We start from the raw sequence: 23184 nt of genomic DNA, 5'->3' as shown, positions 1-23184 counted from the left end.
GCAAAGCCCCTCCTGTCATGTCCGTCATACCGCAATCGAAAAAGCTTGCATACGAAGCCTGGCCCCATTCATAGTATCAAAGGATTGTCATTAAGTCCGTGTCTCGTCGAAAAACCCCTAGTCCACATTACATCAAAGCTGCAAAACTCATTACCAACAGACCAACAGCCAGCGCCCACGTGGTTGGCGGCGATAGAGAACCGGCCGTATTCCCCCATCCGAACGGCAACCCCTGCGTTCCGAAAGTGACGTTCTGCGGGATCGTCGCATTGTAGCACTGTCCACCTGCGATATCCAGGTTTGTCAGGTCATCGGGCACCTTGAAGAACATATAATTGTTCTGCGGAATGTCCTTGAACCCTTCTGTGTTATACGGGAAACGATCCCCAGAGTCGGTGGCGCTAGTGTTCCGCAGCAAAATACACAAGACTTGATTCGGGTAGTCTTTGTATAACGCGGGATACGCCTTCATTACATCCGAGTTCGACGTGTCGGCGACAAGAATAAACTTGCGTTGAGGGAAGGTTTGGAATATCTTATCCAACAGGAACCTTCGAATCGACAGTGTCGCCTTGACATCGGAAAAGTTGAGTGGTCGCGTGTCAAAGCTACCCAGTGGGTATGTCTTGTAGATAAAATCCATGTAGTTCCGCGTCACTTGTTCCGGCGTCGTGGTCAAGTAGTGGAAATGGAAATCCGGAATGGACGCTGACCAATTGGCGTAGATTTCGGGCATGTTCATCCAAGGCGTAAACGGACGAGCGAAAGAGTTGAGGAGACCTTCCTTGGGTTGGTAGATTTTGGTGACTCTTAGGATGTCGTCAATGTCGGACAAGATGGTAACGCCTTGGGGAGGAACAAGGTATGCCGTCGCGTTACCCGACAACGTGCCGTTTGCATACATGTTGAGGGTTTGTATCGATCGGGTTGCGTTGCCTGGAAGCAAGTGTCCGCCGCTGGATCCTGTTGTGTTTCGCAGCTTGACAAAAGCGTCAAAATCTCCTTGGTCCGTCGTCTGGTATGGCATGTTGATCGTTTGGGCTCCGCCACGTGCGTTGATGGCACCTCCGCTCGCACCAGGCCTTACGGCGACATTATTGACAAAGTTCATGGTGACGTTTTGGTCGTCTTGCTGCACAACAAAGATGGAACTGGTCACATTGCGCGCCTGTGCCTGTTGGTCGGCAGGCAAATCTTTGACATCGACATCGATAAGGAATACATTGGCAAGGTCGTCAATCTTGGACTGGCTAATGTTGGGCTGTTTGTAAACATTGCCATGAACACGGACATTCCAGCCCTCGTCGGTCCAGTTTCCATACGCCCTTTGTGGCCCATGTCAGCTTCTGTATATGGTATGACCCGGGAACTGGCCGAATACTCACGGGAGGTTCAAGACTTGGGTGGGCTGGGCGGCAAGATCGCCGTCGTTGATTCCTAGAGTGCTAAGCACCTGGGTACCGGTCGGGAAGTCCTGAAAGAAGTTGGGAACACCAGACGCGACGAACGAAGAGATATCGCTGCCTAATCCTCCCAGAACACTATGAACGTAGCTGCCAATATCGTCGGTGAGATCGGGACTTCGTCGCACACGCGTAGGCGCAGGAGTGATCAATGGGTGAGGAGGGTCGGCCGGAGCAGCAAGGACAGCCGTCAGGAGAGCCATAGGCAGCAGATATGCGCAAAGGGGTGTCATTATGGGCTAGTTGTCGTTTCCTAGGCAAAATCGTGATCGAGTGCCGAAAAGTGAGATGTCAGCGATGACTGTCCCAAGTGATGACCGTTAAGCACAATAACTGAAGGCACCAGCCCGAATTCGAAAGAAAATGCTCCAAAGACGTCGACTAAAGAGAATTTGTCGTGCGATAGGAGAGGAAGAATGGCGGTGTTATTATGATCGCCGTTGTGGTTCAGCCGTTACGATTGTTTCTCGGGCCTAATTGAGATGGCTTGTTAATGGCCTTGTTCTGCCTTGGCCGTTCCTGGAAATGCTGCAGATGATGACGTCAAGGAGCTGGGGGAGCTAGGCCTGGGATTGACACAATGGCGGGTTTCAGATCTACAATGGGCCAGCAAATCAAGCTTCCTAGGTGGGGCCGCTACTACCCCCAAACAGATGGTTTCCGAGGACTGCGAGGATTGCAGCTAAATGCGACAATCAAGCCAGTTGTAAGACGGTATGTCCTCAAGCTTGGACTATGTATTCTTTCGAGCGCCATACGCTGGTTTCAAGGATTGTCCGTGAACATCCTAGTCAATTTTGAAATAAACATTCTGCGCCATGTTCTAGGCCAATCTCTTCTCACCACCTCGGTTCCAAATCGCACCAGGAGAACAACGATAAGAAGAAAAAAGTTTGATTCTATTCGACGAGTTAGCACCTGTATCAGTGGCTTCAAGATTCGGAGTGACTTATCCCCGGCTGCAGGGGGTTGCCATCTCGCCATTTCTGGAGAGATGGCAACCAGGACTACCTTCCAGTGGCCTGTCCTTGTAATCCAACGAGCACACAAATCCCGGGGAAAGACCAGCGGTCCATGTCGTCTACGATCCCGGACAAGCACAAAACTTTGACTCCAACACGAGATGGGTCCCGGGGTCGCTTCAGACCTGTACAGCCGGCTAACCCCTCTAACTCGGGACATTGCAGGGTCGCTTGCCTTGCCTCCCGCTCACGAGCCTCAACCATCACATAGACAGCACTTTCCAAGTTTCGGCGAATGGAGTCGTAGTCAGTGAAGCCTCAAGCAACCAGGGGAAGCTCTCTCTGTTTGAATCGCACGGCCTGCTTGGACTGGTTTTTGTTTCCTCTCCAACGGATATCGAGAAAGGAGGGCGTTTCGCGCGGACAAAAGACATCCATAAAAAACCGCGCTCTCATCCTTTGGTTTCCATTTCTGGAAAGTCAAAAGGGAATGTGTTGATCTCGGGCGAGGGCAACAAAGGATTTGGCGTCCTCCGATGCCGTGGGACGGAACCCACAACTGGAGGCTAATGCGCCTGACCAGATCACATGCGGGCATGTCACATCCGTGGCAGATGCCATGGTGTGGCTCGGGGAGAAGCCGACTGGCTGCAGAGTCCGATGCAAGCAACACTCGTCTGCTGAGGAAGTCTCAGGTTGTGATTCGGAAGGCAGGTGCAGAGAGCTATCAGCGTGGTAGTTGGATTCGTCAAATCGAAAAGTTTCTGTATGTAGCCTTGAAATCCTCGCAGTACCGTGGTACGACAGACGAGGCGAGACCGAGGCAAGGATGCGCAAAGAAACTTCGATGTTGACTGTTTGTGACCAACGCTGTGCCCCTCCCACCTCGCCGTGACACAACTGCTAGCCAACGTATCGGCATAGCAAAACCTGGAAATGCAGATCGTTGCCGGCTCGATCCTGCAGCCATGCCTACCGTCTTTCCCGAGCGATCTACTCTTGGCCAGAGTACTGGTTCCAGCGGATAGGTCCTGACGAGCGGCCTCGGGCCAGAGGCTCTTACCCAAACGACTCATAGAAACCCCCTTTTGCGCACCCATTGGTGACTGGAATGTCTCCTCTGCCGGTCCATCCACCGTGGCCCTCGGTGAACCACACCACTTTTCAGCGGCGGCGGCATGACCGGTAGGCCAGGCAGGCTTAGAAGGCAGGATTGACGACTGCGAGCGCAAAACTTAGACCAAAGGGCTACTTAGGGTTAAGTTCCGAAACTCATTCTCTCAACTGAGCTGCATTGTCTGGCATGGACAACCATAGGCCATGATAGGTACAACCGCGGCAAGCGCGAGATCCTGTTACAGGCTCGGATGCGACGTATCGTGGATTGTCAACCCGTGCTGAGAGGTCTGCTGTAGACATTCCTTGCGGAAAATGAGAGTCGGAGAACTGAAGGGGAGGCGTCGTGCGAGGGCGGTCCGCGTCCAGAGAAGACGTAGGATGAGAGAGCTTCCTTTTGATCGCGACGGCGGCGTTCACAACTGGTCTTCCAGGTCGTATCTCGAATCGGGTACCAGGAAAGGCTGAGTATCAGGCATTGGCTCCCGCAGTCGAAGACAGAAAGCTGGTGGTTGACGGAGGTATCTATGATTTGGATTTGGAGATAAAAGTCCAACGCGGCGAGGGAGAAGGTAGGGCCAGCGACGCGTTGCGGCACCTGCCACCTGGATATCGTGTTGGGAAGCGCGTCTACACGTGATCTAGAATAGAATAAGGTACGTACCCATCAAGTTTGTCCCGCACCGTGCGAATATCTAGTATACTGTCTTCGCATTTCCCACCTCAACCTCAAGGCCAATGACTAAGGCGATGGCGACAGTTCATAAATCTGACATCGCAAATTCGGCCATAATGGAATCAGATACCCCAGGAAAAGATCACCGCTCTCAACTGGCCGAGAGCCTTCTTGATGCAGGCAAGCGGGCATTTGATCCCTCGTCCGACGCTGCATCCATAGAAGCCGCACAAAGAGAGTTTCACCAGCTCATCGATGGGTATGTAGATGCTACTCGGGGCCGTTACAAGCAAGGCGTCCTGACAGAAGTTTTAGGAACGGCTCCTGGAACTTGCTTCCCGTCCTGAACGCATTAATTAAGCCAAATGTTGTGCCACCATGGCTCCGGCCACAGCTGATGAGGATTTTGACCCTGATACCTCTGCGGCCTGACGGCGTTCGCGGAACCATGGAGTTCATCTTCTCGGTGCATCCGAGCAGTACTTTGAAAGCTTCTGAAGCTGCAACTCCCCAAAAAAAGGGCGCCAATATAACCCAGGAAGCCATGGCCGTGGTCACTCGTATTATCACATCGCCCCCGTTGGATGTCTCACCGGAAGAATGGTTCTCAAAGGTCGCACCCCAGCTCATTGTACTGCTGGATGGAAGCGAAGGCCCAGAGCTCAGTACAGCTGCGGCACAGATTATCATGTTTGGAGTTTTGGGAAGGAAGCAATTTGGCGCGCCTGGTAACAAAATGGTAATCGGCATGCCAGAAGCCATGCTAACTTTTACCCAGGGTCTCCGGGTTGGAATGTATTCGTCGAGCCGCTATTATGCAATCTGGACCCATCTCGGAAGGTCACCAGTGCACCAGCCCGCGACCAAGCAGATCAACTTGACATCGTGGACCTCAGTGACAAAGCCATATTGGTCAAGGCGGAAGACCTCTACGTCACTATCCGGCGTATGTCCTCGTTGATCAACTCCACACCATACCCGGCGCAGACCAGAAGAATGCTCGACCCAGTCCTCCCTCATCTCTGGGCAATTTCATGTCAGAGTAAGGGAAACCAGAAAACCGAGGAGCGCTACTCAAAGCCAGCACGTTCATTACTACACACGTTTCTCAAGTTGAGCGCCTCGGTCCCCAAGCTGCATTTGATCATCGAGAACCTTCTTTATCACGGAGAGTCGGACAAGGATCCGCAGTGGCGATTCCAGACAACCCTCGACGGAGGTATTCTAATAGCTGCCATCCCACTTGGCCAGGGGACCCAAGTGCCAGAGTTGAACTGGAACGAGATCCAGACGCGCTCCGATGCTCTTTTAGTTCTCATGAAGGCGAGCTGCACCTCAGAGGAGATATCGTCGTTGTTCTTGGAACTCCTGGGTAGGTGGCTCCAATCAACCGCCTCGGCAAAACATACAGAAATATTACTTCGACCCGAGGAAACACAGTCTGGAAGCGAGATCAAGCAACTTTTGGAGATTACAACCTTGCAGAAGATGCTGGAACGAATTCCGGACAAGCTCATCAGCCGTGTCACACAAGTGTTGGAGCTCGTTTGCCAAATTCTGGACCCCAGCGGCCTCCAGGATCAACCTGACGACATAATTGCGGTGGCCTTGAGCTTGCTGAACCTCGCCATTACTGCACCAAGTTTCAAAAAGTCGAATCTCAAAGCTGAGGTCCTGCAAACCCTTGAAATATCTCTCAACAACCTGAGCATGGCTGGACGCTCAGATGTGTCTCCTACGGCAAAGAACCTCACTCTTTTACTTCGCTATCGCGAAGCCATCGACCCAACGGATGAGGACGCGTTCGTGCCTTCCGATAAGCAAGTTGAAGACAGAAGAACGTACAAGGTTGCCTTGGAATACATTACTCAGGCAGAAAATCCCCCGCCGGTCCGCTCGGAGGGACTCAATCTCATATCTGGCCTAGTGGCTTCCAATAGTTCTGTTCTAGACATCCAGTCTACTCTTGTTTTGCTTTCGTCTTTACTCCAAGACGGCGAGGATTTTATCAACCTGCGGGTCATCAGGCTTTTCACACAACTGGCCAGCAAGCACCCCAAAGCAACCTTACAAGAACTGCTCGAGCACTACCTGGATGCCAAAGAGACGTCGGCGACGGATATTCGCCTACGTTTTGGCGAGGCCTTGGTTCAAGTGATCGAGCGCCTTGGCGAGACATTCACCGGCGACATTGCAAAGCGTGTCTGTGAAACACTGCTGTCGATTGCTGGTAGACGAGGATATCGACCAAAGACTGAAGCTAAACAAGCTCGTGAAACCCGGCTTCAAAGCATGAAGAAGAAGCAGGCCGAAGACGCCTGGGGAGGAGATGTTCCTGACCTAGGTGACGATTTGACCGAGGAAGAGCAAGCTAAGAACGAAATTTTGTCACAAATTGTGGAGGGTTGGGAAAGCAAAAGAGGCAGCGAGGACATTCGCATGCGGGCATCCGCTCTGTCCATTTTCTCTACCGCACTCGAAACAAGTATTTCTGGCATTGGCCCTGACTTGGTTTCCATCGCAGTGGATCTTTGCATCAATGTTCTTACACTCGAGCGAGAGATAGAGACAGGCATCCTCCGGCGTGCTTCAATTCTAGTTGTTCTAGGGTTTGTAAAGGCTCTTGATGATGCGAGGCAGTCAGGCCGGAGGCTGGGATTTGGGTTGACGGACCAAAGCCGAGAAGACATCACGAGAACACTCAAGTATGTTGCCGTCACAGACAACGATGGCCTAGTGCAGCAACATGCCCGAGATGTCATCGAGAGCTTGGAGAACTGGCAACTTACAACGTTGGTTCCTCCAAAAAGCTCGGTTATGGAGCCAAGCATCACCCGGTTGGCAGGATTGACCATCGACCAAGATCGATCACTACCCTCTGTCAATACCAAGCGGCCTAGAATAGAAGAGATCGAGTAATTAAGATAGGCATCAAGGAGTTTGGTACCATTTCTCACAAACTTTGCAAAGCACCGCAAGGCGAGATGAGTGCATAGTATCGATCAAGCAGCTCAGATGCCGACTCTTTGTTTCGGCGGGGATCTCGGTTCGGACCGGCCCCGGACCTGGCTGTCAGAAGTGGGACATGGACCAACCATGCTGAGTTACATGTCCAAGTCACGTGATAACGCGTTTTCACATCACTCTGGGGCGCGCCATCAACCAACCCACTTTTGGTGGGCAGGCGGGATGTACGTGATAGTACTTAGCATAATTCGCCCCAAACTAACCGCTTAACGCGAACCTCCCCACGTCGCGATCTTCATTTCGCCACCATCCTATGCGACAATGGCTCCCTCCCGGATTATCGCGGATTCGGATGATTCCGAAGACGAGTTCGGTTTGGGAGACAGCCCATTAAATCCTGCCATCCCCAAGACCTCCAGCGACGGCCGATCCTCCGACCCTGCAAGTGTCGCGACGGGCTCAACTGACCCTAAATTCTTCCAAGCAATATATACCGAACAACAGCGCACAGCTACCCACGGAATCTCTACGCACCCCGAACGGTCCTCCGCATCGAACGGTGCTACCCCCAGCTCCTTGCCCGCACGTGTCACGGTACAGGCGAAGAAGGACGATACGAATACTTCATCGCTCACTTCGATCACCGACCCTGTTATGTATTCTAGTCGTGCGAAGAAGGCAAGAAAGGCAGAGGTGGTGGACCTTACACAAATTACTACACCAGGCAGGGGCGCCGATCCAACTCCGAGAGACATGTGGGATGTTCCTAGCAGTCCAGTAAGCGACCGTATAGTGCCTGTTGCAATCGCGAAGAATAGGACACCTGAAAGCAACAAAAAGAGGAAACGGGTCAACAATGTCGAGTTTACCTCACCGTTGGCCGTTGAACTGCCTTCCCAAGGGTCGACACAACCATTCGATGCCACACCTGCTGGCAGGGCGAACACTACCTCTCTTGCAACAAAAAGGCGGAGGACCAATGAACCTGAATCGTCACTGCCGGCTGAGGATGACGTCGATATGGTTATCATACCGCGCAGTGCTGGCACGCTATCATTCAATGACCTAGTCTCGGCTCAAATTCCAGTCTCTCTATACATCGAGCCCCAAACACTGAGTGCAAGTCAGCGGCTGGAATATGAGTACCGCTCAGTCGACCCATCTCCGGAGGACCAATGGTCTGCACCCGCCCAGCAATTTGTATCCCATCCTGCAGCAACTCGGTCAAGCGGGGCTACAACCATAGCATATTCTACGCCAAGCCAGACAAGGGTGATTGGTGGTTTACCTGCGGCGCCTTTCACGGATCATACAATCCCCAATCTAGAAGCTCAGCAACTTCAGGGAACTTCAAGGGCCGCAATGGATACAGAAACCACGGTGGAAATCCAATCCTCACCTGACATCATTTCTGCGGCAACTACCAGCAGGCAAAAGAACAAACCTCATGCTGAGTCCCCACGGGCGTCGGAGTTGCATCAAGCAGACGATAGCGGCTGGGGCATGGACGAAATAGGCGTCTATGGCGAAACGTACAATCCTCGCACCAACCGGTTTAGGGGTGGCGACGCTAACGGTCAAGACGAGGTTGGAAGTGCGAATAAGGCCGAAATCCCCGTGGCTGACATGGGCCCAGCTGCACAGCTGCCCATGGAAGATATAACGCCGGTCAGCCCACCAAAGCCTAAGAAGAGAGGAAGACCGAAGAAATCCGAGATTGTCGCTGGTCTTTCCGCCGTTGCCGTCGAGAGCTTGGCTTCACCGCGATCCACAGAGATAAGTGAAGTCACCAAAGATGCTGCTGCAGCAGACACAGCCACAGCAGCTACGCAGCAAACCAAGAAGAAGCGCGGGCGGCCGAGGAAGGCAGACAAGGCCGTGGGGGCAATTACGCAGCAGGAATCCGAGAAGCAGCATGCAGCTGCTGCAGAAACCGTCGGTGACGCCAAGCCAGCTGATCCTGCTATGGATGCGACGGATGCAAGTGATTTCCAATCAGACGATGCAGTAAAGCCCGCCAAAGGTAAACAAGGGGGCAAGAAGCAAGGATCCACAGCAGACGTCGGGACGTTGCCAGCGGCCGGTGGCCCCCAAGAGAGGGGCGAGGCTCGGGTTCTGCAGGCGATGACACCCAATACGGCGTTGAAGTCTGGTTCCGACGGACTGGGCCCGCACAGCGAGGCGGCAGCAAGCGATACGCCGACCAAAAAGGGTGAGGAGAAGCAGGGCGTGGTGGGCAAAGCTGGTGGAAAGCAGGGCCTGACAATGCTGGCATCTTCTCAAGCGGGAAAGCCCATATTCCGAGTGGGGCTCAGCAGGAAGTCAAGGATCGCACCACTACTCAAGTCGCTAAGGAAGTGATTCCCTCATCTCGATGTCTGGTGTGGGTGGCACAGGGATCGTCAAGGGAGAGGGCGTCGGGAGTATGTTTCTTCTTTTTTCCTTTTTCTAGATACCCAATGCATTACGGGCAGGAGGCGTCAATGGTTCAAGTGGGTATATATATATTCAAACAGGCATTTATAAGACTCGGCGGTATTTGCCTATTCGGCCGGCCGGGGGGTAGTCGGATACACTGACGACGGCAGACGAGGGGTGCTCAAACGGACGGTAGTATAGACAGCCTAGCCTGCCCAAGAGATGATCCAAAAGGAGCAATGGAAATGCCCATCAACGATGATCCGCTATCTGTCATATCAGTTCCTCTCCGGTTGAACCTGACAATGCGGTCAGTGGTCGACAGCCGCTGAAGAGATTCGACAGCAACATCAGCCGCATGGCTGCAGCCCGGAAGGCTGAGGTCAGACGGTTCGGTCAATGTTGACTCAATCTGGATGGAGGGGTGATGGAGGGGTAATGCGGTGGAGGGGCAATGTGGTGTGGTGGAGGGGTAAAAGTGTCAACAGAGAGGCGCATGTTGCATGTTGCATGTCGCCGCACATGAATGAGGAGGTGGGCGCCGCGCCCCCTGACATTTCGCAAAGATGTGTAGGTTACTGGCGCACGGCCCAGCCGTCCCCTCTGGAAAGGGACGTAAAGTGGGGTATAAGGCGGCTCATTGTCCAATCAGGGGGTCGTAAATGGGCACTCGTCGCCGAACCCCAGCGGCTTGGCATCCCGTCATCGCTAAATGGCACTCGTGGACATGGCAACCCCGCGCGCCTCCTCGCGCCATGTCCCGCCTGCCTCGACGACTAAGGTACTAATTGTGTAGGCTCTGGGAACCTTGGTGCGGGGCAAATTTTGCTTCGACTGAGGGTGGAGGGGGCGACGGGGGACCCGACCCCGACTTGACGACCGACTTTCGGCCGCTTGACGTGCTGGTGTGACTCGTTTTTTTCTTTCCCTTTTCGTCTGTCGCTCACATCCCGCTTTCTCTGCAGAGACGAGGCCTGGCGCGCATCCCATTCTCTGCTTCCCGCTTCCCTGCTTCAATTGGGCTTCTTGTTTCTTTTGCCCATCCCTCACCGCAACAGAAAAAAAAGCCATCATGGCCACCAACGGTACTACCAACGGCGAGACCGGCACCACCGCCGCCGCCGCCGCTGCCGCCGCTGCTGCTGTTGCCAGCACCACTCATACCCTGTCGCAGCGCTACCTGAGCACTCGTGGAGAGGACAGCGGTGTACGGTGTCCCTTCCCCCAACTTCGCCCTACTGCCATTGGGCGCCTGTCCTGAGACGACCATGCTGATCGCATCCCCAGTTCTCATTCGAAGAGGTCGTCCTCAAGGGTCTTGCGAGCGACGGAGGCCTTTTCATCCCCGAGCATGTCCCCCAGGTCGACGACTGGCAGTCCTGGAAGGACCTCTCCTTCCCCGAACTGGCCCACAAGATCCTCTCTCTGTACATTTCTCCCTCTGAGATCCCTTCCGCCGACCTCAAGGACATCATCGACCGAAGTTACTCCACCTTTAGAGCCCCCGAGACCACACCGCTCCGCCACCTCAGCGACAACCTCTACCTCCTGGAGTTGTTCCACGGCCCGACCTTCGCCTTCAAGGACGTCGCTCTTCAGTTCCTCGGCAACCTCTTCGAATACTTCTTGGTGCGCAAGAATGCCGGCAAGACGGGAAAGGGTATGCACTCTGGAGCCTTCCCACGAGATACTGCGCCAAGTTGGACAATGTCGGACTAACACGCCGCGCAGACAGACACCACCTGACCGTTGTCGGTGCCACGAGTGGTGACACCGGCTCTGCTGCCATCTACGGTCTGCGGGGCAAGAAGGATGTCTCCGTCTTCATCCTCCACCCCAAGGGCCGCGTGAGCCCCATTCAGGAGGCCCAGATGACGACCGTCCTGGATAAGAACGTCCACAACCTTGCCGTCACTGGCACCTTTGACGACTGCCAGGTAAGCCGCCCGATAAGCCAGCCTTCGTGCCCGTCCCCGTCTGACGCCGAATGATTTTCTAGGACATCGTCAAGGCTCTCTTCGCCGATTCCGACATCAACTCGACCCACAACCTTGGTGCCGTGAACTCCATCAACTGGGCGCGCATTCTGGCTCAGATCACCTACTACTTCCACTCCTACTTCTCCCTCGTCAAGTCTTCCGAATCTTTCAAGCTCGGGGACAAGGTTCGCTTCGTTGTGCCGACGGGCAACTTCGGTGACATTCTTGCCGGCTACTTCGCGTTCCGCATGGGCCTCCCTGTCGACAAGCTCGTCATTGCGACCAACGAGAACGATATCCTGCACAGATTCTGGACGACAGGCAAGTACGAGAAGCAGCCCGCGCCCCCCTCGGAAGCCACCGGCGGCCTCGCACAGGATGGCGTGAAGGCGCACGAGGACGGCGTCAAGGAGACCCTCAGCCCCGCTATGGACATTCTTGTCTCAAGTAACTTTGAGCGTTTGCTCTGGTTCCTGGCCTACGAGTTCGCCTCTAGCGCCGGCATGGACGACGAGTGGAACAAGAGACAGGCCGGCCAGGAAGTGTCCTCCTGGCTCAAGGACCTCAAGACCAAGGGCGGTTTCGGCCCAGTCTATCAGGACGTGCTCAACTCTGCCCGTCGCGACTTCGAGAGCGAGCGCGTCAGCGACCCTCAGACCATCGAGACCATCAAGACCTACTACAACAAGATCAACTACGTCCTGGACCCCCACTCCGCCATCGGTGTCGCCGCCTCCGAGCGTTCCGTCGAACGTGCTGGAGCCGATGTGCCCCACATCTCCCTTTCCACGGCTCATCCGGCCAAGTTCGCCGGCGCCGTCGACCAGGCGCTCAAGGAAGAGCAGGGATTCAACTTTGAGGAGAAGGTGTTGCCGTCCGAGTTTGTCGGCCTGGAGGAGAAGGAGAAGAGGGTTACGGAGGTCACCAACGACTGGCAGAAGGTTCGGGAGATTGTCCGGGCACAGGTCGACGAGGAGCTCAAGGCCGCCGAGAGCTGAACACGATCAATCATATAAGCATTGAGGCACACAGCGGCCTCTCCGCATGCTTTTTTTTTTCCGGAACTGCGAGAGCAAAGAAGAGAAATACAAAGCAAAGCAAAGATGCATGTGGGTTTTTTGGCGCGCTTTCGGTGTAGGTAGTCTGGCTATGATTGGCATTTCGGTACGCATTACCGTGTTTGATTTCGTTCTTCGTCATGCCCTATAGAACAGGAAAAGACTGCCGGTGAAGGAAGGGGGTGGATCGGAAAGGGCCCAACCGAGGGAGGGACTTGGGGGCACATTGCATTGCATGGGGTGCTTGGCGAAAGGTCAGGGCTCCTGGATGTTTTAAACAACAACACAAGACGCAGCTGAGTACGCACTCCATGCAGGGCGGAAACATAAATGATATACGATTTTTGAAGCCTTTTCTCTCCCTCTCGGCCCCCGTTTCGTCGTCGTCGGCGTCGGTGGTAATACGTTTTGTGACGAAGCCCGGTGGCCTGTCCAGAGGCGAAATCATTTTTATCAGCTCGATTCCTGAAGTCCAACAGCAGTGTGTGGGAACAAATGGCTTTTCTTTGGAGATTTCGGTGAGAGCCCGCGGGCTACTCATCTCCCTCGGCGTTCGCCAGACCATAAGCATCACCATGTCCCGCGAGATGGGCTAGGACGACAAGTCTCGCACCACGGGCGGCCTGAGTGATCACTCGTATCATGGAGGGTTTACACGTGTTGCAGTATAACGATTACGGGTGCGGCTCTAGGTTGACACGCTGGGAACAGCCCCCTCCCAAGAAAAGTTCGCGGCTCGCCCGACCATGCTTGCTTATCTTCCTATACGTTTTCTCTTGCGGCAGAACTTGGGGTATGGGCCTTACGTTGGCGCATGCCATCTACGAAAGGTGGGTGGACAAACGGGCCCGATACGACAACGCTGAGCGGCAAGTACCCGTGAACGTCTCAAATATGCCTCAAAAGCAGTCCAGACCCAGGTCGTCGGCGCGACGTTGAGACTAGCTCGCGCTAGTCGGGACTACCGGGCTCGTCAGATTGGACTGATCGCTTTGGCACTTTTGAGCTATCCAGAGATATCCACAAGCTAGGCACCACAGAACCGGTTCATGCAGGCCAAGTGGAGTCTGCACAATTCGAGGTGGTGAGGACGGGTGTTCAATATCCCGCCTACGTTGTTGCGAATACACCTTTCAGCTGACGCATACTTCGTGCGCTTGCTAAGGAGCCTTTACTAAAGAAGCATAACGACTACTCCAAGGAGCCACTCTAGTTGGCCGTCAGCTCTGTATTTGGATGTTGCTGGGTTCTCTGAGGATTTCTCGATGAAGGAGAGGCCCAACCAACTAATGGCTGCTGTCAGGTGCAGCGCATTTCACATTCTCCCTCTTATTTCTTACCGGTCCAGTTCTTCGTGTATTCCACCTCGAACTAATACTCAAAGCCACCGTGACAAGTTTAAATGTGACAGCATCTAGCGGGTCATATTTATCTGCCATGCACCAGGTGCGCCAGTCCTAATGGCGACTAACCTCAAAAGCGTCACGAAGCAAGCATTAACCGAGCAGCTTGAAATGTCTATAAACAACATGCGAATGAGCTTGCCGCACACGAAACCTACCGGTTTCACCAAACGCTTGCTCTATATGGCAGCATTCACGCCCCAGGCTCCGAGCCCAGGCCATCCACTACCGCCGCCGCCGCCATACCCAAACCCGTCGTTGTTCAGGACCCCGCGCCGGCCCATCCCGCCGGCCCCGCTCCGGTTGTGCTCCGCGCACAACGTCGGGTCCTGCGCCCGGGCGTCGACCCCGTTGGCGCACCCCGGCCGCCGGCACCGCGCGTGCGCCAGGCAGAAGTGGGAGTTGTCCGCGGACCTCTCGGTGCACGCCTCGTGGCGGCACATGTGCGCGGTGCAGTACGGCGAGAGGGGCCAGTTGATGCCCCCCCTCCCGTGGACGCCGCCGCCGCCGCCGAACATCATCATCGTCTGGGACAGGACCATGGGCGCGCGCAGCTGGAAGCAGCCCGTGACGGCGCACTTGTGGTCCGCGCAGTGCTCGCTGAACTGGTAGCGCTCGTTGTGGCAGGCGCGGTGGGCGCAGAGGTGGTTCGCGCAGAGGGGCGTTTCGGCCACGACGCGGGCGTCGCAGTCTGCTCTGCGGCAGCGGGTGATGGAGTCTGGATGTCTGTGTTAGATTATTATACTCTACTTGGGCGGGGCGAGTGAATATCTAGTTGGAAGAGAGTGGGAAACAGGCCGCCGAATAGAAAGGGGGAAAGGGGGGCAAAGGTAAGGGGGAAGGCATACGCTCCTCGCACATATCCTTGACGTTCTCCCCGTCGACCAGCCTGAACCGGTCGCAGCCCGGCGTGTTGCAGATGCGGTGCCTGTCGCAGTAGTGCGCAAACTCGCCCTTCCTGTTGCAGCCGGGCCTCGCGCACTGGTGCGCGGGGCAGAAGTCCCCCAGCCACCGCCGGTTCCAGCAGTCGGCGATGTCGCACTCGTGGGTCTTGCAGTACCGCGCGCGCTCCAGCCTGTGGTTCCTGGCCCGGACGCAGCCGGGCTCCTCGCAGGTGTGCGCCGCGCACGTCTCCTCGGCGCCCCGGACCCTCTCCGCGTCGCACCCGCCCTCGAAGCGGCAGAAGTGCGCGCCGCAGTGCCTCGAGGGGACGCCGTGGGCGTCGAGGTGGGCGAAGCGCCGGCAGTTCGCGGTCGCGCACATGCGGTGCCGGTCGCAGTAGCGGGAGGGGTCGTGCGGGTCGCCGGTCGCGCCGGGGCAGCCGGCGAGGCAGGCGGGCGAGGCGCAGGTGTGGGAGGCGCAGAAGGGGGAGGGGGAGGCTTTGGGGTTGGGGCAGTCCACGTGGTCGCAGCGATGGTCTCGGCAGTACTTGTAGTCGACGCCGTTGGGGTGGTTGCGCTCGTGTGCGCAGCCTGGGGCTAGGCAGTTGTCTGGACGGTGTTTAGTCGGCGTAGATAGTCTTGGAGTAGAACAGTCCGAAGTGGAGACAAGTGAAATAGGAGGGATGAAGACATGATAGGAGAGACGCACGATATTGTGAGCAGAACCTAAACTCCTTGGGGTCGTAGTTTCTGATGTAGTTGGTGCAGCGCTGGTCGTTGAGTGTCCCCGTGCATAGCAAATCTGTACACGAAGGGTCAGTTGTCGGAGAGGGGAAGAAATGACATGGGGGCCCGGGGACAAAGTACGTTGCTGGCAATACCCCCTATTATTAGTCCTCATGTTCGTGCACGCAGCGTTGTTGTCAATCTTTTTGCAGCAGTGAAGCTTGCAGAAGCGGGAGACGAAACGGCCGCCGTCCTTTGTCAGCGTGACTCTGGAATAGGGGCAGCGGCCCATTGGGGTTGCGTAGCTGCAGAGCCTCTCCAGCTCTTGTGGGGTGAGACGTCTTCTCTTGCTGAAAGCCATCTTCTAAGCTTTTTCGGGATCGGTTGATTATTTGGGTCAGAGCAGATGGTTCCTTGAGACTTTTTCAAGGCAAGGCGGCTGGGGGAGGGGTTGTCTTCGAGTTGATGAGATATGGAAGGGAACTCCTACGAGGCAGAAGGGAGAGGTGTTTTGGGGGAGCTGGTGATATTGTGAGATTGAACTGTCAGGCGACCCCCTCAGCTTGAGGAGGGAAAGTCGGTAAGCAGCCGGCCGTAAGGCAGACCAGGAAACCATGCCTACCAGAAGCTTTCCCCGTGAGATGTGATGAACAAGGCAAACAGAGATGACGTGGTAAGGCGGTGCTCGAGTGTAGGACAAGGACGCCTGCTCATGTGAGGCCCCCGTAAGAACCGTTTGGGCGTCCTCCCGGCGAATCCCCGTGACTTGAAGAGGGCAAGCAGAGACGCAGGATTTCGTCGAGGAATACGAGCCTCCTGGGTAAGATGATGCATGTTTGGGCATATTGCTGAGGGGCGGTGTGGCCCAAGAGGGTTGTACATGAAGCCGGTACCCGTTTCTAGTTCAACAGCCGTGCAAGTCCAGAGTAAAGATAAGACGAGGTGTTTGCCTTACTTTAAGGATGCAACGAGTTGCCAGTTCTCATGCGGAGGGTCTTTGATCAGAGTGCTACGATTTCGAAGCGTTGCCTCATTCATAGACGTCTGTCAATACAATAGAGGCATTGGCCTTGATCAACGACACCGATTCCGGACAGGCTTCATTATAAGTAATAATTTTAGAAGCAGTAGTTTTATAACGGACAGGTAAATAGGTCGTATGTTCTCGATCTTGGCTTTATTCGACAACAATCCAGAAGAGCGACTGATACAAGCCGACAGTGTGGCTCGGTGGCCCAGTAATTCTGGGAAGTCATGGGCCGTCTCTTCGACACTGGTTTCAATGTAATTTTCATGTGGTATAGGAGATTTAAACACAAGCTTCATTTACAAGCAACTTTACCGTCAGCACAATCGTCATTCCGTGGCCGGATGAACAATCTGATTCGACCAACACTCATTCAATTCTCTCCCAACCCCCGTGACAGAACACCAAAGGCGGCCGTTTGCAACATGCCACACACGGGTCCCGCTGCCACCATCCTCTCTATTTCTTCTCCAAGACCCCCATCCTGTGAGAACATGCCAGCAGCCGCCCCACGACCCACAGCCGACACCTGGATGCGCGATATAGGTGCGCCTCCACTCCTCCCCGTCAACCAACCCACCAGGATCCAGATCCTCGCCGGGATTCATCATCAGCGCCGATGGTTTAGTGGTAAAATTCTCCGTTGCCATCCAGCAGCGTCGGGGAGCCGGGGGTTCGATTCCCCCTCGGCGCATTGCTTTTGCTTCTCTCCTTGCCTGGTCTCTGGTCTCACCATCTCTCTCCCTTTAAGATTGTGTTTTCAGGTTACGTTTTGCAACCCGGCTGTACTTCACTGTCGGAAGACCCATAACAGGGACACCGTTCGCTAAAACCTACTTTCCTTACCTACTCTACCGCGTAGGAAGCCGGTATCGAACAGAACTGTTGAATACAGGGTATGTAACGCTGTCCTGCTGTACTTGGAGAGTTCAGCAATCATGTGCCGCCGTGGCTCCTGCATATGGTGATTCTCGAATTAGCTCGCTATTGGACTGCTGCGTTGTGCAACACATCCAGGGCTAGTAGCTTGGCAAGTGAGATCAAGTACCGCAGTACGAAACAATAAAGGAGAGGAGCCGACATGAAATAGAAGCGTGTTTCTTACTTTGACCATTAGTCCTACTTGCATGGGCTGAATCCATTTTTTCAACATGTGTCGTTCGGCCGATTGAATACATCCCAACTGGCACCGATACTCGCCGCACATACTAGAATATAAAAAAAGTGCCATATACAGAGTGAGTGAGTGCGTGCGTGCCATTGCGACGTTCATTTCGTGTCTGTTCGATATCTATCCCCGGATTTATCACCACAAAACGGGCCAACTGAGTTGGAAACTCGTCTCGTGTCGTAGGGGTGGTGTTGTTTAAACCCCTCTTGCCCTCGCTATATGTGTTGAAAAACAAGCTAGGTCGATCCCCGACCAACCGGATGCCCTTTTTGCCCCCCCGGTACGCTATGCCATGCAAGTGTTTCCGTGCTGTGTATCCGTGTGTCTGTCTAAGCCGAGTCCCCCTCCGAGCCTTCCTCCAAGGGCTCGCCATTGGGGGCCTCGCCCTCGGTGGTTGTGAGCCCCTTTCTGATGGCGAGCACGTTGTCTACAATGACTGCATCGATTCCCTCCTTTACTTGACGCTAGAGAAATAGTCAACATCGTTATGGAATAGACATCAGAGGGGGTGTGTGCACTTACTTGTACCATAATGGGGTTATTGTTCAGCGTTCCATAACTGACGCAGAGGAGACCGCTCTCCTTGACGACCTTGACTAACCGCGGGCTGTTGATCAGCGGCTCGGCGGCGCTGACGATGCCGATCAGGTTCCAGCGACTGGCGAACCTGATAGCCTCCTGGAGAGAGGAGGCTCTGATGTCACCCACGGGGCAGGTGCCCGCATCGGTCAAGAACATGATGGGGATCGACGGCTGCTTGAAACTCAGGCAGAGACAGATGTCCGGGTTGAAGGAGCTGAAGATGATGTGTCTGTTGCCGGCGAGGTCGTATACCTTGGACAGCACCGTGTCGCAGAAGGAGTTCAGCTCGACGGCGTACGTGTCCATCTCATGTTCCTCGCTCTCGTGGAGCATGGGGTACTTCATCTCGATGTTGAACCCGATATGCTCGGGAAGCTGCCGGAACAGGTCCTCCAGCGTGGCGAACGGCGCCTGGATGAAGTTTCCGCGGGAGTTGGCCTTGTAGCCCTTGTTCTTGAAGTCACGGGTGTGCTTCATGCGCTCTTCAAGGTCGCCTCCGTTGAGACTGTCGCCGGCATAGCCCATGGACAAAGACCGTTGTCTGGGGCCAGGCGCGTTGTTGCGGACCTTTTCAATTCTTTCATTGACGGCATTGATGCCGTTTGGACGGTTGGAGTCGGGGTTGATGTGCAGGAATTGCTCCAGAGTCAGCGTGTGAACCGGCGCATCGATGCCTGTCTCACTGACAAGGAAGTCGTGGTAGACGACCGGGACGTGGTCCTTGGTAAGCTGCACGTCAAACTCGACGTACTGTGCGCCCAGATTGGCTGCTGCGATGAAGGAAGGTACCGTGTTCTCTCCAAGCTGGAGAGACTTGTTGCTCGTCATGTTCTTACCCATGCCGCGGTGACCTATGACCATTGTCGTAGCTAGCTTCTTCCAGTAAGTTTGCTGGGAGTTGATCTCCATGTTCGGATGCGAGAAGGGCGTGACCACCAGGAAGTTGAAGTTGACGGTGCCAATGACATCCAGATTGTTCGCCAGGATAGGCACGCAGACGTCACCCTGAAGGTTCATCCGCTTCGCACCGATAGTGGGTTTAATGGAGGAGAGCAGGGCCACACCGCGTCCGATCTTGTTTTTCTCGTTTCCAGAGTAAGTCGGGACAATGTCGAACATGATCTTGACCTGAGAGGGATCCGCTGCCGTGAAGACGATGGGCTCGGTGGAGATGGTCTCGTGGACGGGCAAGTCGACAATGGTGGGCTCCCCCTGGGCGCCGCTGGCCGAAACGACAATGGACAGAGCAGTATCGAGTTCGGTCAAGTGGGCCTCGGTCAGAGGCACGCGGTCGAGCTTAACGGCCTCTAGGTTCTTGCGCATATCCATGGACCCCAGGCTGACCAGAACCATGCTCTTGTCGGTGAGGTAGCGATGGCCAAATGTCTTGACCGGCTCGACGGGACGAACGTAACCATTCGATTTGCGGCCATCGATGGACGAGTTGTTCTCTGGGGATGAGGAGCGAGGAGAGCTCTCGCTGGAGACCTTGACGTTGTTCATGGGCTGAACAATGTCAGCTTCCGCCTGAGTCGCAAGGATCCTGGAAATCTCCAGGTGGCCACGCAGGGCCGCATGCTCCTTGGCGGTCCAGCCAGACGAGTCGGCCTTGGCTACTTCAGCCCCAGCATCGATGAGCAACTGCACCATGGTCAAGTGACCATCAACAGCAGCGACGTGGAGTGGCGTCCAGGCATACGACTTCTCGGCAATCTCGAGGTCGGCCTTCTGCTCGTCAGTGCCCTTGATGAGCGACTGAGCGATTTCGTCGTGGCCGAAGCGTGCGGCAAGGTGCAGTGCGGTTTCACCCGTCTTGTCCTGCCAGTTAATGTCCACGCCAGCCTCGACGAGCATCTCAACAATGACCTTGTAGTTGGACTTGGTTGCCATGGCAAGAACAGCACCGGATTTGGACACGGCCCTTCTCATCTCGGCCTTCTTGACGCTCACACCCTGCCAGTTCTCTCCCTGGAGAAGGGCCTGGGTCGTCAGAGGATGGCCGCCCACGACACTCAGATGGAGGGGCGCGTAGCCGTCGTTGTCCTGCCACTCGGGGGCATCAATGCCGTTCTCGACGTTGAACTGGCCCCATTCCTGCATCCTGGCCATCAGAATCTGGCAGACGACTACAAAGCCGAATCGAGCGGCATAGTGAAGTGGCAACCGCCCAAATGAGTCCCTCGCGCTGAGCGCCTCTCTATGCTCGGGCTTCAAGGTATCCAGTAGATACATGAGAATCTGGACTGCCTCGTCGTCTTTGCCGAGCAGTTTGATCTCATTTTGGTTGAGCGCCCGAGGAGTGACAGCCTGTGAGACAGCCGGCTGAAGTTCGTGGGAGGTGAACTGAGTGCCGATTGGGAAGGGATATGATCTCGGCTCATTGTCTGGGTCAGAAGATTTTGTGCGGCCAACGTGAATGACGAGTCTGTGAATGCAGTTCCTCTCATTGATGTCGTCGGGTTCGTAGATGGACGGCAGCATATCGAGAAGATAGGCAATGCTCGCCTTGGATCTGGCGGCAATGGAGCGCTGCAGCAGATTCAGGAGCAGGCTCTGAGAGGCCTGCTCGCCAGTCACGTTGCCCTCCTCCAGGCCGGCCTTCAGAGAGTCGACATTGTCGTTCCGGATGGCTTGCTCTAGGGTGTCAAGTAGGGTTTGCGACAGGGTCAACATAGCCTTGGAAGAGGCGCGGCCCAGCGACCGTACTGACCTGTCGGATCTGGAGTCGTCGATGTTGCGGGCCTCGCCTAGCGCGGAGATCCATTTGTTGATCTCTGTCAGGAGGCGCGTGCCTGTGGTGTCTTTGGCAAAGGGCAGCGGGTCGACCTTGGTGGAGATGTAGCGGTGCTGCGAGGATGTCTCGGGGAGCTTCTTGTCGAGCTTCTTGGTGATCTTGACGAATCCTCTGCGGTTGATCTCTGCGAACCAGTTCAGGTTCCTCAGCATAACGCGCATCTCGTAGAGAGCGCCCATGAGCTCCTCAGTTTCATCCTCGTCGAGGTTGGAGACGACGTCGGGAACGCGGCCATAGCGGTCGCGCAACAGACTGAGACGGCGGACGGCCTCGCCTAGCTTGCGGTTGTAGAAGGAGTCGACGTCTTCGAGATTCCGGTCCAGGGCGAAGAAGAATTCTGCAAGATGCGGTCAGGGGATGGGCTGCGCCCTTCACAGCGAGTCCGGTCCAAGTCCGCCCACCTGCAAGATCCACCGGCTCCCCATTCTTGGCCGACTGCGCCGCGGCCTTGATCAGCTTCTTCAGGCCTTTGTAGTTGATGTAGAAGGCCGCCCACTCGGGGACTTGGTTGCGGGGGAGACTACGAGGCGTGTAAGTATTCTGAGTACACCAAGTTTAAGAGAATCCAGAATCATCTGCCTGGGTTTGTTTTATTTTTTGGAGTGGGAGGGGGAGTTTTGCCGGGGGAGAGGAGCGCGCACTTTCTGCCGAACTTCATGTTGAAGGATGTCTAATTCCCGTTATCAGAGGGGTGACGACGTGGCGTTCGATAAGTAGTGATGATGTGTAGGCGATACAACTGTAAAGAGTACCGTAACAATGAACTATGAGTCGACGAGAGAACAAGCCGATGAGAATAAGATAAAATAAAAGACAAGTAGCTGCTTAGAGGCAGATGGGCTAGGCGGCACAATTGCTCATTTTTTCCCTTCAGTCTCTCTCGTTTAGTCGTAGTTGGTTAGTTGATGAGGGTTGAGTTGGTAGTAGTAGGTAGGTACGGAGCGTGGGAATGATTCGAGGTTATCGAACAGCTCCAGAAGCAGAAAAAAAGTTGACTCTGCTTCTTTGTTTTGCGCCAGGGATGCAAAATCAAGGCGCCCAAGTCACGAGAATCCTGTCGGTTTCCACGGGACGAAGGAGCTCCACATCCAACTCGCCATTGATCGGGGATGCTATGACGAAGGGTGGTCAATTGCCGAGGGTCGAAGTCATCAAGCACGGAAAGAGGAAAAAAAGATCTGGGTCCCTAAGGGAGCTGAGCTTGTCGGTGGGTTGGAGGGGGGATTTTGAATGAACCAGCTCCCAGCACCAGAAACGCAGAAACCGAACCCCCCGACGTGGATTGACAACTGACGGAAGCATATGCAACAGGCAAGAAAGAGAAAAGAGGAAGACGTGTGTGAGCTCATCTCACATCCACACCACGCCGTCGGGTACCCAAGACCTTGGCGGTCCGTACCTCTGCGCCGGTGAGGAGGTACCTTGCATGCGAAGAATTGCAGGGAAAGGACCACCCGGTACCGGGACGACGACTCAGGACGCAATTGGGAGGTACCTGAGACAAGCCGCTACGCCGCTACGCCGCCAGCGCCAGTCCCTTCTGAACGTGGTGGTCAGAGAGGCCAAACGTCCCCCCCCAAAAAAATAGTAATCATCCAAAAACAGCTTGGGGTGTGGCGTTATCGGGTCGGTGAAGCTGGCCACTTGGAAGCCGCTTTTGGCCGCCCGTGGAGCGCCCCCGACTCATGATTCGCCGGGTCACGGGATCGACGCTCCACCGCGGCCCCAGATGGCCGGCCTGTCCATGGCCACCCCGCCGTTCGTGTAGCACAGAATGCTAGCCATCCCGTCCCTCTGGACCCCTTCACGACACTGACCGTTCATCGCGATGGCAGTACCGGACAGGAGTGGTTTCCGCCGGCTCCCCCCTCCCCCCTTTTTCAATCATTCTATTTTTTCATGGCTTTGCACGCGTGGTCTCTTCTGAAGCTGGTGCCCGGGTCCCGGCATTTCTGACCAGG

At 55.2% G+C, this 23184-nt stretch overlaps 6 protein-coding genes across 6 annotated transcripts; 3 read left to right on the top strand and 3 right to left on the bottom strand.

Moving 5' to 3' along the window:
• Nucleotides 1-127: 127 nt before the first annotated feature.
• EsH8_II_000187 (phosphatidate phosphatase App1 family protein) lies at nt 128-1696 on the bottom strand (the record flags this gene model as incomplete). The annotated part of the gene is made up of 2 exons (XM_083263485.1): nt 128-1325; nt 1386-1696. The coding sequence occupies 2 exons, from the start codon at nt 1694-1696 to the stop codon at nt 128-130; spliced, it is 1509 nt and encodes a 502-aa protein (XP_083120807.1).
• A 2637-nt stretch (nt 1697-4333) lies between these two features.
• On the top strand, nt 4334-7136 carry EsH8_II_000186 (RTP1/Tango6 family protein; the record flags this gene model as incomplete). The annotated part of the gene is made up of 3 exons (XM_083263484.1): nt 4334-4476; nt 4533-4945; nt 4996-7136. 3 exons carry the CDS (start codon nt 4334-4336, stop codon nt 7134-7136), a joined length of 2697 nt encoding a protein of 898 aa, XP_083120806.1.
• Nucleotides 7137-8546: 1410 nt separating this feature from the next.
• Nucleotides 8547-9545, top strand: EsH8_II_000185 (uncharacterized protein; the record flags this gene model as incomplete). The annotated part of the gene is made up of 1 exon (XM_083263483.1): nt 8547-9545. One exon carries the CDS (start codon nt 8547-8549, stop codon nt 9543-9545), a length of 999 nt encoding a protein of 332 aa, XP_083120805.1.
• A 1129-nt stretch (nt 9546-10674) lies between these two features.
• EsH8_II_000184 (tryptophan synthase beta subunit-like PLP-dependent enzyme) lies at nt 10675-12579 on the top strand (the record flags this gene model as incomplete). The annotated part of the gene is made up of 4 exons (XM_083263482.1): nt 10675-10809; nt 10890-11262; nt 11334-11539; nt 11602-12579. 4 exons carry the CDS (start codon nt 10675-10677, stop codon nt 12577-12579), a joined length of 1692 nt encoding a protein of 563 aa, XP_083120804.1.
• A 1642-nt stretch (nt 12580-14221) lies between these two features.
• Nucleotides 14222-15941, bottom strand: EsH8_II_000183 (uncharacterized protein; the record flags this gene model as incomplete). The annotated part of the gene is made up of 4 exons (XM_083263481.1): nt 14222-14760; nt 14891-15520; nt 15633-15725; nt 15791-15941. The coding sequence occupies 4 exons, from the start codon at nt 15939-15941 to the stop codon at nt 14222-14224; spliced, it is 1413 nt and encodes a 470-aa protein (XP_083120803.1).
• A 2235-nt stretch (nt 15942-18176) lies between these two features.
• Nucleotides 18177-21881, bottom strand: EsH8_II_000182 (glycerophosphocholine phosphodiesterase; the record flags this gene model as incomplete). Its single annotated transcript, XM_083263480.1, has 4 exons — nt 18177-18311; nt 18370-21560; nt 21625-21743; nt 21865-21881. The coding sequence occupies 4 exons, from the start codon at nt 21879-21881 to the stop codon at nt 18177-18179; spliced, it is 3462 nt and encodes a 1153-aa protein (XP_083120802.1).
• Between the last annotated feature and the right edge of the window lie 1303 nt (nt 21882-23184).

The sequence above is a fragment of the Colletotrichum jinshuiense genome, chromosome 2, assembly GCF_051148585.1.
Source record: "Colletotrichum jinshuiense chromosome 2, complete sequence".
Lineage (NCBI taxonomy): Eukaryota > Fungi > Ascomycota > Sordariomycetes > Glomerellales > Glomerellaceae > Colletotrichum > Colletotrichum jinshuiense.
This window is presented reverse-complemented; position numbering and strand designations above follow the sequence as displayed.